General features: G+C 41.2%; 1 protein-coding gene across 1 annotated transcript in view; it reads right to left on the reverse strand.

Annotated features, from left to right (window-relative positions):
* ALPK1 (alpha kinase 1) overlaps positions 1–14,607 on the reverse strand; it is a 136,274-nt gene that overhangs the window by 49,262 nt on the left and 72,405 nt on the right. Inside the window, exon 3 of the mRNA XM_075286392.1 lies at positions 12,263–12,417. Coding sequence (XP_075142493.1) covers positions 12,263–12,417 — 155 coding nt within the window. The remainder of the gene's footprint in view (positions 1–12,262; positions 12,418–14,607) is intronic.

Raw genomic sequence — 14,607 nt, forward strand, 5'->3', positions numbered from 1 at the left:
TTATTGATGAAGTCATCAGTAATAGCAAAGAATGCAGTCTTACATGTCTCTCAGAGTTGTCTGCCAAGCTTCCTCTTTCATGATCTGACACCCAGAAAACAGTTAAGTTTGGTGGTGGAATCTTGGATCCATACGGGCTCCAGTAGGTCTCCTGCAGTATTTGCAATGGCTTTGGTGTAATTCAACTGAAGATTCATCTGAGAAATCCACCTTCTGCCACTTTTCCAGCGTCCATCCGTTTAGTAGGCTGTGGGCCTTTAATTGCCTTTTGTTTAGTAATGGCTTCTGGGCACTAATTCAACCATGGAGGACATTTCGAGGCAGAATCCTAAAAACTGTTCAATTTGACACAGGGACTTGAGGTGACCAGACCTGTTAGAGCTCTGCTGCAGTGGAAGAGGGGCTGGTTTTGATTTTCTAACCAACAAATGTTCCTCCTGAGCAATTGTCTTGCGGGGTCTGACGGACCTGGGCTTGTCAAAAACATCTCCAGTCTGTTCAAATCTTTTTTTTTAATTCTTTGTACTTGACGCTGAGACACATTAAAGGTGCCAGCCGCCTCTGCAGTGGATCTGGTCTTCAGCCTCTTGATAATCAAGGCTTTGGTCGCAGGGTTGATTTTTGGCATGTTGTCAGAGGTGAAGTTGCAGTTCAAGTGAAGGTTTGGGGTGCTGGAGTTCTTCTTATACACAATCAATTAGTGAGCATCGGCGAGGCTGTACACTAGGATTGGGGGCATCACAAAACTTTTGTCTTGCCAAAATCTGACCTTTCTGTGTTCATTAAATGATCAATATTTCGCCATTGAAGCCAATTTATTTTCTTAACAAAAAAAAAAAAAAAAAAACATTTGGGAGGGTTTCAGCTTTCATATGAGACATTTCTTAAACCAATAGATGAATTTAAAGCTTTTGATTCCACAACATGGATAAGCAACAGAACTTTTGTCAAGGACTGTACAGTGGGTCCCTAATTTATAAACATTGCTTTACAGGCCATAGATGTATCCCTGCCACACACTTTGAGGAATCTGAAACATTTCAAGAAGCAGAACAATAGCCTCAAGGACACAAGCTCAGAAAGTTCACAACAGGCTCATGGGGATGTGCACCATTTGTTGATTAGTGAAAAGACACAATGCTAGAGAAGAACAGCTGACGGCAGCTGTCATGTCCTTCCAAGTTTAGAATGCTATTACATAATACCGCTACTACTCCAACCTCACAGATGCCATAAAATGCATTAATCTGACAGATGAATACACAGGTTACCCCACTGGTCAATCATTTCTGAAGGTGGACATACACTTATTCCTCCTCACATCCATGCATCCTGGGTTTAAACATGCTTACATGTGTTCTAAATGGGGAGAAGTGAATACCTCCCTTTGGCCATGTCTATGTATATTTCTCTCCAATTTCTGCAGGATAAGAATACCAGGTGACGCTAGGTTCACACCTGCATTCTTCTTTCCGTTCTGTGCTTTCTGTCTTCTGCATGCAAGAAGACGGAAAGCACAGACCGGGTCCGGCCGTGAGCGGCGGTGAGCATTTTATGCTCTCCGCCGCGAAACCGGATTTTTTTATCCGGACACAGAGTACTGCATGTCCGACTCTGTGTCCGGATTATAAAACCCGGTTTCACAGCGGAGAGCATAAAACGCTCACCGCCGCTCACGGCCGGACATCTCTCTCACCCATTCAAATGAATGGGTGAGAGAGACTCCTGCAGGTTTCTGTCTCCTGCCTCTGTTTTAGGCAGGAAACGGAAACCTGGAGAACGGAGTTCACAACGCTGATGTGAACGAGCCCTTAATATGTAATACACTTTAGATGATCAACAAGGCCTGCAGAGATTGTCAAATTCCTCTGACGTTAGTCTAAATTGCATGTAGGGCGGGTTCACACCAGTGCTCGATCTCCGTTATGCAGGTTTCCGTTTTCTGTCGGCAGAAGATGGAAACCGACATTCACTGTCCGCCGGTGAGCGCCCTTGAGCGTCTTCTGCTCTACGCGGCGAAACCGGTTTCTTTTTAATCAGACACAAAGTCCTGCATGTCCGACTTTGTGTCTGGTTAAAAAAACGGTTTCACTGCGGAGAGCAGAAGACGCTCACGGGTGCTCACCGGCTGACACTTTTCAAACCCTTTCAAATGAATGTGTTTGAAAACTGCCTGCCAGTTTCCATCTCCTCCCCAGTTTCTTGGGCAGGAAACGGAAACCTGCATAACGGAGATCGGGCGCTGGTGTGAACCCACCCTCAGCTGCATTTTTGGCTTATTTAAAGCGCAATTCTGAATTAGTGAAAATACTTAAAACAGACTATTTTAATAGACTTTTTAAATCTTATGAGTCAGCAACGTGTACAAATATATAAAGATTAGAAACTTCTTACCATTTGACGTATCAGATGGAGAACAAGGGTAGTGAGGGGACCAGACAATCCAGTGGGAGTCAAATATTACCCTATTAACACCCTGGCACCACAAAATATGACTCCTGACCTTAAAAGGGCGGACCCACTACTTTCCCTATTTTTACCCTATTTTATATTTTTTATATATTTGCATAAGTTGTTGAGTCAGACAATTTTAATAGACTTACTAAATGTATTTTTTATTTTTATTTTTATGTATTTTAATGTTTTAAGTATTTTCACTCAATTGGAATTGTGCTGTGGGGAATCTGCCAGTTACTGTCCCCTGAGGTGATCCTGGTTTGGTAGCAGCGGACCTAGTAGGTCAGGACTATGGTGCAGCATACCACAAGGTGTGAATACTGCCTTTAAACAGGACAGATAGAATACATACACAGGATACAAATTGACACACGACTGAACATACAGAGAACCGGGTCTAACCAAGCATGTAGGACTACAAGACAGATATTACAGAAGCCAAAAGGCCACAGGTAGTAGATTAGACTGCGGAAGCCAGGTACCAAAAGCAGAAGCCATAGACCAACAGGTAACAGAGATAAAACAAGCATAGCAGAAACCACTGGCCACAGTGAAAAGAAATATAACAGACATCACCAAAGACAAGACTTTCAAAACCAAAAACACGGCAGATAAAGATTCTGGCAGAAAACAGCATCCATGAAAAAAAACAAGACCAGATAACTAAACTGATTGCACAACAAAAAGTGGGGTAAAAGAAGCAGACTTAAATACATACAGGCAGACAGGGATTGGCGGGGATAAAGCAGGTGAGAACACTTATTCTCAAAGAAAAAGGAGACAGTAGGCTGGATCTCCTGAAAAAGGATGTATACTGGTGAATGCAGAACAGGGGAGATCTAGGAAATACAGCCCTACACGTCACCTACTGAAATAAATGGGCTCATATGGAGTTTTCCAGGGGAGATCTAGGAAATACAGCCCTACACGTCGCCTACTGAAATAAATGGGCTCATATGGAGTTTACAAGGGGAGCTAGAAATACAGCCCTACACGTCGCCTACTGAAATAAATGGGCTCATATGGAGTTTTCCAGGGGAGATCTAGGAAATACAGCCCTACACGTCGCCTACTGAAATAAATGGCCTCATATGGAGTTTACCAGGGGAGATCTAGGAAATACAGCCCTACACGTCTCCTACTGAAATAAATGGGCTCATATGGAGTTTACCAGGGGAGATCTAGGAAATACAGCCCTACACGTCTCCTACTGAAATAAATGGGCTCATATGGAGTTTACCAGGGGAGCTAGAAATACAGCCCTACACGTCGCCTACTGAAATAAATGGGCTCATATGGAGTTTACCAGGGGAGATCTAGGAAATACAGCCCTACACGTCGCCTACTGAAATAAATGGGCTCATATGGAGTTTACCAGGGGAGATCTAGGAAATACAGCCCTACACGTCGCCTACTGAAATAAATGGGCTCATATGGAGTTTACCAGGGGAGATCTAGGAAATACAGCCCTACACGTCGCCTACTGAAATAAATGGGCTCATATGGAGTTTACCGGGGGAGATCTAGTAAATACAGCCCTACACGTCGCCTACTGAAATAAATGGGCTCATATGGAGTTTACAAGGGGAGATCTAGAAATACAGCCCTACACGTCGCCTACTGAAATAAATGGGCTCATATGGAGTTTACCAGGGGAGATCTAGAAATACAGCCCTACACGTCGCCTACTGAAATAAATGGGCTCATATGGAGTTTACCAGGGGAGATCTAGAAATACAGCCCTACACGTCGCCTACTGAAATAAATGGGCTCATATGGAGTTTACCAGGGGAGATCTAGGAAATACAGCCCTACACGTCGCCTACTGAAATAAATGGGCTCATATGAGTTTACCAGGGAAGATCTAGGAAATACAGCCCTACACGTCGCCTACTGAAATAAATGGGCTCATATGGAGTTTACCAGGGGAGATCTAGAAATACAGCCCTACACGTCGCCTACTGAAATAAATGGGCTCATATGGAGTTTACAAGGGGAGATCTAGAAATACAGCCCTACACGTCGCCTACTAAAATAAATGGGCTCATATGAGTTTACCAGGGAAGATCTAGGAAATACAGCCCTACACGTCGCCTACTGAAATAAATGGGCTCATATGGAGTTTACAAGGGGAGATCTAGAAATACAGCCCTACACGTCGCCTACTGAAATAAATGGGCTCATATGGAGTTTACCAGGGGAGATCTAGAAATACAGCCCTACACGTCGCCTACTGAAATAAATGGGCTCATATGGAGTTTACCAGGGGAGATCTAGGAAATACAGCCCTACACGTCGCCTACTGAAATAAATGGGCTCATATGGAGTTTACAAGGGGAGATCTAGAAATACAGCCCTACACGTCGCCTACTGAAATAAATGGGCTCATATGGAGTTTACCAGGGGAGATCTAGGAAATACAGCCCTACACGTCGCCTACTGAAATAAATGGACTCATATGGAGTTTACAAGGGGAGATCTAGAAATACAGCCCTACACGTCGCCTACTGAAATAAATGGGCTCATATGGAGTTTACCAGGGGAGATCTAGGAAATACAGCCCTACACGTCTCCTACTGAAATAAATGGGCTCATATGGAGTTTACCAGGGGAGATCTAGGAAATACAGCCCTACACGTCTCCTACTGAAATAAATGGACTCAAATGGAGTTTACCAGGGGAGATCTAGGAAATACAGCCCTACATGTCTCCTACTGAAATAAATGGGCTCATATGGAGTTTACCAGGGGAGATCTAGGAAATACAGCCCTACACGTCTCCTACTGAAATAAATGGACTCAAATGGAGTTTACCAGGGGAGATCTAGGAAATACAGCCCTACATGTCTCCTACTGAAATAAATGGGCTCATATGGAGTTTACCAGGGGAGCTAGAAATACAGCCCTACACGTCGCCTACTGAAATAAATGGGCTCATATGGAGTTTACCAGGGGAGATCTAGGAAATACAGCCCTACACGTCGCCTACTGAAATAAATGGGCTCATATGGAGTTTACAAGAGGAGATCTAGAAATACAGCCCTACACGTCGCCTACTGAAATAAATGGGCTCATATGGAGTTTACCAGGGGAGATCTAGAAATACAGCCCTACACGTCGCCTACTGAAATAAATGGGCTCATATGGAGTTTACCAGGGGAGATCTAGAAATACAGCCCTACACGTCGCCTACTGAAATAAATGGGCTCATATGGAGTTTACCAGGGGAGATCTAGGAAATACAGCCCTACACGTCGCCTACTGAAATAAATGGGCTCATATGAGTTTACCAGGGAAGATCTAGGAAATACAGCCCTACACGTCGCCTACTGAAATAAATGGGCTCATATGGAGTTTACCAGGGGAGATCTAGGAAATACAGCCCTACACGTCGCCTACTGAAATAAATGGGCTCATATGGAGTTTGCCAGAACAAGAGCATCTTTTTGGATTGAGGTTTCCATTCTATGCCCTATTCATATGCCCCATGCACATACTGTAGAGAAGCAGAGATACTAAATCTAAGCAAGGAAAGACTTGAAAGTAAGAATAAAAATGAAAAGTTAAAATGTTCTTCCAGATAAAGCTGTATGCAAAGGTTTGGTAACCTCAATCAAATTATCCTTTTTTTTGCAAATGTTCAAGTTTTTAGGCATGTGATATAAAACCAATGGTATGTCTGTTATCTAATATGTTGAAGACTGCTTGGCAAGTCAGTGGCTAATACAGAAACCCTACAGTACTTGGCACATGGTCTGAGCAGAACATCACCTATGTGCAAGTTCTTCCTATTATTATGAGAGGTTATCTTGGACTGCTCTTGGTTCCTTTGACACTACACACTTGCTGATAAGGTGACTGACTTTCTGGGGGTTTTTTTGTTTTTTTTTTTGCCTAATTTGGATTGTACAGTAAAATTGTAACCGCAAGGTAAACACCAAACTCCAGTTTGCAAAAAAAGGTTTTAGTGCTGCCACCATCTGGAATATAATGAAAGTACATATTGCCAGAAATAGTTACACAAGGGTGATGTACGTACTGGGCATCTATTGTTGTCCAGGGAATATCCAAGAATAGTTATGTAGAGGTCTTTTTGTTTTCTCATATGGGCAGGATATATAAAACAGAATATATGTATTGCATTTATTCTCATTTCCATTTGTTTAGAATACAACAATTCATTTGATCTCATCATTCATTTTTTTTCCATGATGGCTACCAGAATATATTTCACTGTCACAGTTTATATGGCTGTTTGGAAATAGTAATAGAATGAAACAAAGAAACTGAGATAAACGTTATGTTCTTTTTTTCTGATACTTTTACAAGGGTCAATAGAATTCACTAAACAGACAACAATTGGAAAGGAAACAGCCATCCTTACAAAAGGCAAATGTTTCAGAAAGTGACACTTTGTAGTACTCTTTTGTGTGAATTTGAGGCAAGCAATCCTGCATGGAGTTAAATCCCCTTCCACCGTGCCCCATGTCTACACATATGATCAAACCCTATTATATTAGTGGTGTTCAGACAGAATTGATCAGTCTATTGTGCATTTCTGCTCTACATTTTCCACTGACACAACACAAATGGAGGAAAAGTTTCTGATTTCACAGGGGGAGGTCCCGGGTGGTGATAACAAGGGCAAACATATCAACTAACAATGTTCCTGGCAGAGTAAGACCACAATAGGCCACAAAGGAGGGGTGTCTGCATTAAAAGGTATTCCTTGTTCTCTTAAGAGCACTTGAAAAATAAATAAATATAACATACAATGATATTTCACCTTATTCTAACATCAAATTATGTCAAAGTAGATTTCTAAATTACAAGTAAACTAGAACACAGCGCACTGGTATCAGTACAAAAAGTTTCAAACTAATAAGTAATGTTTTAGGCTGAAGCCCCACAATGCGAAAACACATTGTTTCTGCGGCTGTGTAGACTCTGTGGCAAAAAATTAATCTTTACCATATTTTTCAGATTATAAGACGCTTTTTTTTTCTCCCAAATTTTGGAGGAAAATGGGGGGCGCGTCTTATAGTCTGAATGCATTGCGCCACTCCTGAGGCAATGCTGTGGGCAATAGGCATGTAGGAGAGAGTGTACCTGCGGTGAAAACCCATTCCGGTATCCACCGTGCTATTGAAGCATATGCCAGGTCTGTAAAGATGATGGAGGCCAATCTACTGCAGAGCAGTTGTCATAGCTACCGAGTCCCTGCTGTAATGTACAGCGGAGACCCAGAGCTAATGCCTGAGATCAGAATCCACTCTGATCGCGGGAATTATTACCTGTAAGCCTCCCCCAAATTGCCCCCAGACTGGTAGGTACCTTGTTAGTTGCAGGCTGGCTCCTGCACGGTGAGATCACAAAAGCTTACCTATTTCTGTGTTATCCTGGAGCCTTATGAAGGCTCCCAGGTCTGTCATAGGAATATTACTATTACGGCTGGTCTATGACCAGGCTCAATACTAATGTACAGAATCTCCCATAAACTGCAATATAGTTGTATTGCAATTTATGAGACTTTCAATCAAATAATTGAAGGTTCAAGCCCCGGGGGGAGGAACTAATAAAATAGTTTCAAAAAAATAAATAACAAAAAGATCTAAATCACCCCCTTTCCCTAGAATACATATAACTGTAGAACATTAATGTGAAACGCATATACATTAGGTATTCCTGTGTCCAAAAATACCCAGTCTACAAAGTTAGAAAAACATTTTTCCCGTAGGGTGAACGTTGTAATGGGGAAAAAAAATCAAAAGTGCCAAACCGCTGTTTATTTTTCACTTTTTTGCGTCTGATTTGAATAAAAATTGATCTAAGCAAAAGACATTCTCCAAAATGGTATAACTAAAAAATACACCTAACCCCACAAAAAAGATGCCCTATGTTTCCCCGTACAGCTGCATGGACATGTGCCAATGTGGCCTTGCAGTAGTTGCAAAACTACAACTCCCGCATATTAAATACTTTACCACGTTTTTTTTCTTCATTTTTTTTTTTTTTATTTTCCTCCTCTAAAACCTAAGTGCGTCTTATGGTCCAATGCGTCTTGTATTCCGAAAAATGCGGTAAATCTCTCTGGAAAGCTTAAGGATCCTGCGGTGCTGCTCAGATATAACTATCTGAAAATCTAATAACCTGAGTAACTGAATGTAAACTCGAGTATTTTTCATTCATTTTTTAACATCTGCTTATATGAATTTTTAATCATGATAATGTTTTTTCTCTACACATGCCAATCAGATTATGGTTGATTTAATCACGGGACAAGGAAATAAGATCATAAGGCTGGTACCTGCCACTCACACTGGAATACTTAATGCAGATTATTAAAATAAGAGACAATGTGCTGTGGGTAGAGTCTCAGAGATTACAGAAGTGTGAAGTGCAGTGAGTGGAGTATGAAGATAAAAAAAAGAGTTTAATGATCCCTTAAAAGGAGTCTGTCAGCAGTAAAATGGTTGTAAACCTAACCACACTACCTTGTATAGACAAATCTACACTTTCCAAATATGGCTCTGTTATTTCACTTTGGAGCTCCATGTTCCATTTACATTGCCGTTCCCACCTAAACTAATAAGACCCATCTTGACTTTTCCATTAGGTAGTTGTAGCAACTGGCCAAATCAATTGTAAATACAAGCTGTGGGATGAATTTACCAAGACTGGCATTTTCTATGCCAGTCTTGGTCCTCTGTGCACTAGAGGGGAAATGTTCCTAATTTATTAAAAGTTGCCTTCTCTCAATAAATTAGGCACTGCCGGCCCTTCGTATTCCAGAAACTAGGAGCTACTATAGATTTGAGCTATAATTGACAACACTTTCTGGTGTAAATTGAAAGGAATATTCTTTACAGAAGATTGGCATGGAGGGTGCAAAATTCCCAAGTGTCACAATTTTTAGCACTAATTTGCACACGTAAAACTGAAACTTTTTTAGATCAGTTTCTGGTGTAAAACAATTAGAAATTCCTTTTTTTATAAATTTATTTCTTATGATGTGAATATACAGCAGTCCATACGTGAGACCGTATGAATAATGTGTAGTCAATGAAGAAATAAAAAAATGAAATATATATTAGTTGTTGAAAAGTAACTATAATAATAATAAATTTTATTTATATAGCGCCAACATATTCAGCAGCGCTGTACAATTTGTAGGGTTCAAATACAGACAGAAAGATACATTACAAAGAACGTCATTTCACACAATGGGACTGAGGGCCCTGCTCGCAAGAGCTTACAATCTATGAACTATATTCATGTTCCCTTTCCATTGTAATCTTGACACATTTTCTAAATGATAAACATTTTGTAGTTGACAGTTTTGGAGCAGCCCTAGTGAGTATGGACTTATTATACTAATATTATTATTATTATTATTATTATTATTATTATTAATAAAACTTGCCATGACTAAGAATAATTAAATAGACTCGAAATTGTCACTTTATTATGAAAAGGTCAGAGTCGCACCATTCCCCTGGTGTAATGAATGGCAGTGAAGCTGCTTGTCTTCTTTTGCCCCTTCATGCTTTAATAACTGTGAGCTATAAATTGCTTCAAAAGATGAAATGATACTTCAAAGTGTATGAGAAGGAGAAGGCAGCTCCTTGTTGATAATGTATGAAACGTTTACACTTCCCATGGTCTTGCGTCCGAGGGGGAAGGGTGCAGAACACAGGCAGAGAGCTGGTGAATAGTCCTAAACTAGCATGAGGCGAGGATTTCAGGTCCTTCTAGTCTCTGACCCTGTGATGTGCTTTGTTTAACAGGGGCAGCTGCAGTTATCAACAGATGTTTCGGCAATAAATAATTGGTATCATCTCAGAAAAGGCCCATCTACCTGTGGAGAGGGCATAATGCAGAAAACACTGCTTTGCTATTCCAGCCACATTAATCTCTCATCTATCCAGGTTTCTTGGGGCGCTTCCTGCAGGTGCTCATTCTGAGAGAATCAGGACTGTACTCTTTTAAGTTAAGAAGCTTTGTAGGGGTCACAGAAAAGGTCAAAATCAGCCATAAATTTCTGTCTAAGGTCACAAAAAAGCCGAAATAAAATGACAATGCAGAATTAGTCTAATGTTGCAACATGATCGGCCAAATGTAAGGGGCTGGATTCCTTCTTAAAGCATGCCGCACGCACACATACACAAAAGATAAAAGTGACCACATTGTGCTTGGCTGCCATTAGTTTAAAGCATATAGCCAGACACCAAAGATGTTCAGCCCTAGCTTTAAACATGTTACTGAATATCTATCTATTTTATTGAATAAATCCCTTTTAATATCATCATTTAGTCCTTATATCACACTCTAAGATTTAGTCACTGTTTATTTTTCTTTAGGACCAGTACAGACTTTACATGTAAGAAGCCTTCATGTAAAGTTTCATGCACTATGACATGCCCAATGTTATGAAAAATTTACATTAAAATTGCATCATTGTCATCAGTAGTGGATTGTGGAGCTGCTGTGCTACCAAACCAGTTTTGCTTTGGGCCACCTCTAAGGGTGCATTCACACGATGTAAAATGGAGCGCAAGCTGGCACGTATACATGTGACAGCTTTTTGCGCGCTCAAAAAGTTCCCATTGATTTCAATGGGAGTTACGAGCGTATACGCCGCATTATTTTGCACCCGTAATTTTGCGGCCGAAAAATTACAGGCGCAAAATAACGCAGCGTATACGCTCGTAACTCCCATTGAAATCAATGGGAACTTTTTGAGCGCGCAAAAAGCTGTCACATGTATACGTGCCAGCTTGCGCTCCATTTTACATCGTGCGAACGCACCCTAAAGGTATTATCCTAGCAGACACACCGATTTTCACTGCGGTTTGCCCACGGCAGAAACACTGCGGGAAAAAAAGCAATGTTTTACAATCACATAAAAGTGGCGAATCCTATCCCCGCTTCGCAGTAAAAAATGCATTGCGGACACACTGAGATTTCCAAAACCGTTCTGGTTTTGGAAATAGCAGCATGTCAGGTATACCTGTGGAAATGCTGATGGAATTTTCTGTTCAAACTGCTGTGGGATGAACTGTGATGCTTTGCCGCCGTGGTTTTTCCTGCAGCTCTTTCTTGCTGTGGGATGTCACGGGGGGCCTTAGCCTTGTATCACATGTCTCATTTACCACTATGTTCCTATGTCTTTTTTGTGTACAATTATGTGTTATACCATGCCTGGTGAAGCGACCTAAGTAAACGTGAAAGCTTGATTTCTGTTAGTCATCAAAAGGTATCAACTGCTGAAGATACTCAATTTGGATCTTTTATAGATATAGGGTTCACAAAAATCAGTTAACATTTAGTTAATTTGCAAACTGCTCTGACCTGAGTCTTTTGGTCGCACCACGTTTGCAGCACCTTTGACCTCCACCCTAAGAGATTATTTATTAGGGAAAATTAGAGAATTCCTAGGAAAGATATGAGGAATCGCAGCTCCTGATTATGACAGCCGGCCATATTCTTCTGTCACACATCTGCAAGAAAATCTGGTATGGACCATCTGAAGACTACCGGTAAGCAGATGTAACTAGTAATGTGCATATTTTATATTGCTATTTTATCCTGGGCTATCTCCATGCCGGACCTATAGAACATTTGATAATTCTGCATTCATGTCCTATTAATCTGGTTAAATGAATTTCACTTTATTCAAGCAAAGCTTTGAATAAAAAATATATATTAATAACACAGTGTCGATGGAGATGTATTTTAGCCTGTGTACCATACATGCATACAAGTCAAATGCCGTAATTGATATGGACAGGTTATGTAATTCATACCAGTAAGTCATGCAGTCCTAGGTTGATAAGGTCTTGTAGGTTTGTTTTGTCTTCTGGACTCACAGTCTGTTTGTATTGCCACCTTTCTGGTACAAATGGCCACTTCATTTCCTTTGCCTCCTGGATAAGGGTCCTCAGATTGTCCGGTAGAGAAGCTGGAAAAGGTCAAAGTGCATGTAAAGATATCTTCGTTACATAATGACAAGACTCATCTGTTATGTTGTGGTATGCAAACTATATGAGAATACCTAACTTTCCCATACACCTTTGTGCTGACTTCTTCCACAAGGCAGATAATAAGAAAATGTCTGTCAAATGGAGGTCTATTCACTTCTGCCCTCAAGGTAAGCTGAAGCGATCAGCCATTAAATAGGTTTTTAATGGGAAGTAAAACATTGAGATAACTGTCAGAGAGTGGAGAGAAGCTTGTACCTTCAGCAGGAAGTAAGCCATCTACTCTGCCATCAATAGGAGGAAGAAATATCTGTTTCCACCTGCTCAGACAACATTGTTTTCAGGGTGTAGCACTTAACCATATAGCTCAAGGCATGATATTATGTTCATGTGCCAGCATCTATGGTCATTCTCAAGTCTATAGTATTCACCTGTCTACCCATGACATAGTGGTTTTGTTATGTTATGTATTATAATTTATTCATGTTTAGAGCTGCATTCACATTTTTTTCTGGCACCTGAGTTAAAGTTTCTTAGCATGCCAGGCTTATTCAGTGTAGTCTGTGAACTAAACAAATAGAGCTACCGAAATACAGAACGACGCTGCATTAAAAGTGCCCAACTAATCTTTAAGGGTTCTGTCGTTGTAAAGGCAACTTTTAGGGGTTTCAACATGCTAAGGTTATGATCACATCACGTTCTGTGTATGCACCAGGAAAACACCCAGAGCATATTCCAAACATAGCCATAGGCTCCTATTTCGCCCTTTTCGTTGGCTAAATTTGATTTAATGCATGGGAAAGTACAGCACACTGAATTTTCCTATACAGTTAGCCACAGCAAAATAAATGTATACCACTGTAGCCAATGGCTGATCGTACAGACCAAATGCAAGGTGAATCAAGGCACTCAGCTCACAGGACAAGTCACTAAAAGGCTTCTCTCTTGTCCCCACCCAATCATGTATTATATGGCATAAGAGAAAAAGACAAATGTTTGGGCAGATGTAGCTTCCTCTTGGGTTACACAAGTGATCACTAGGGTTTCTAATGGGTACATGAATCACATTTATTGTCAAATTGAAACAATAGTTCTATGGAAAAATACTTTTGTACATACTGAGTCTTATGGTCACCCTATGACGGCCCTGTATAAAATGTAACCAAATAAGGCCATGCACATGCGCCCCTAAAACATTGAATTTTTGTTAAAAGTGTAAATACTGATATTGAAACTGGAAGATGCCTGATCTGAAAATAATTGGTAAATAAATTTGCCGTAATGAGGTGCTGTTAGCCAGTCTGTAACACAGCTTTACATGGTCACTATGACCTGGATCAGTGGCGTAACTAGGAATGGCGGGGCCCCGTGGCGAACTTTTGACATGCCCCCCCCCCCAACCGACACCGACGCCGAAGACCTCGACCGACCCCCTCCTCCGCACTCTATTATGTCCCTTAGTAAGCCCTGCACACAGTATTATATCCATTAGTGGCCCCTGCACACAGTATTATCCCCCATAGTGGCCTCTGCACAGAGTATTATACCCCATAGCGGCCCTTGCATACAGTATTATGTCCCATAGTGGCCCCTGCACACAGTATTATACCCCATAGCGGCCCCTGCATACAGTATTATGTCCCTTAGTGGCCTCTGCACACAGTATTATACCCCATAGTGGCCCCTGCATACAGTATTATGTCCCATAGTGGCCCCTGCACACAGTATTATGTCCCATAGTGGCCCCTGCACACAGTATTATACCCAATAGTGGTCCCTGAACACAGTATTATGTCCCCATAGTGGCCCCTGCACACAGTATTATGTCCAAGATCGGCAAGTAAATAGGGCCCGTAACGGCCAATTTAAAAAAAAAAAAAAAAAAACGCAGCGGTAGCGGCTGTCACCGGGCCCCCTAATGGCCCGGGCCCTGTGGCAGCTGCCTCCGCTGTCTCTATGGTAGTTACGCCCCTGACCTGGATCTAAGATGGACTTGTGGATGATCCATTTTACATATTGCATTTGACCAATGAAAATAATGTTTTTTTGACAGGAGAATGGTAGCTAATAATTGAAGCACAATAAAAAAATACCATATGTATGCATATTTAGGTAATGTAGGTGTACATGACAGCGTATAATATAAAATACAGTGTCAAGTAAAGTGCACA

Source organism: Leptodactylus fuscus, chromosome 1, assembly GCF_031893055.1.
Source record: "Leptodactylus fuscus isolate aLepFus1 chromosome 1, aLepFus1.hap2, whole genome shotgun sequence".
NCBI lineage: Eukaryota > Metazoa > Chordata > Amphibia > Anura > Leptodactylidae > Leptodactylus > Leptodactylus fuscus.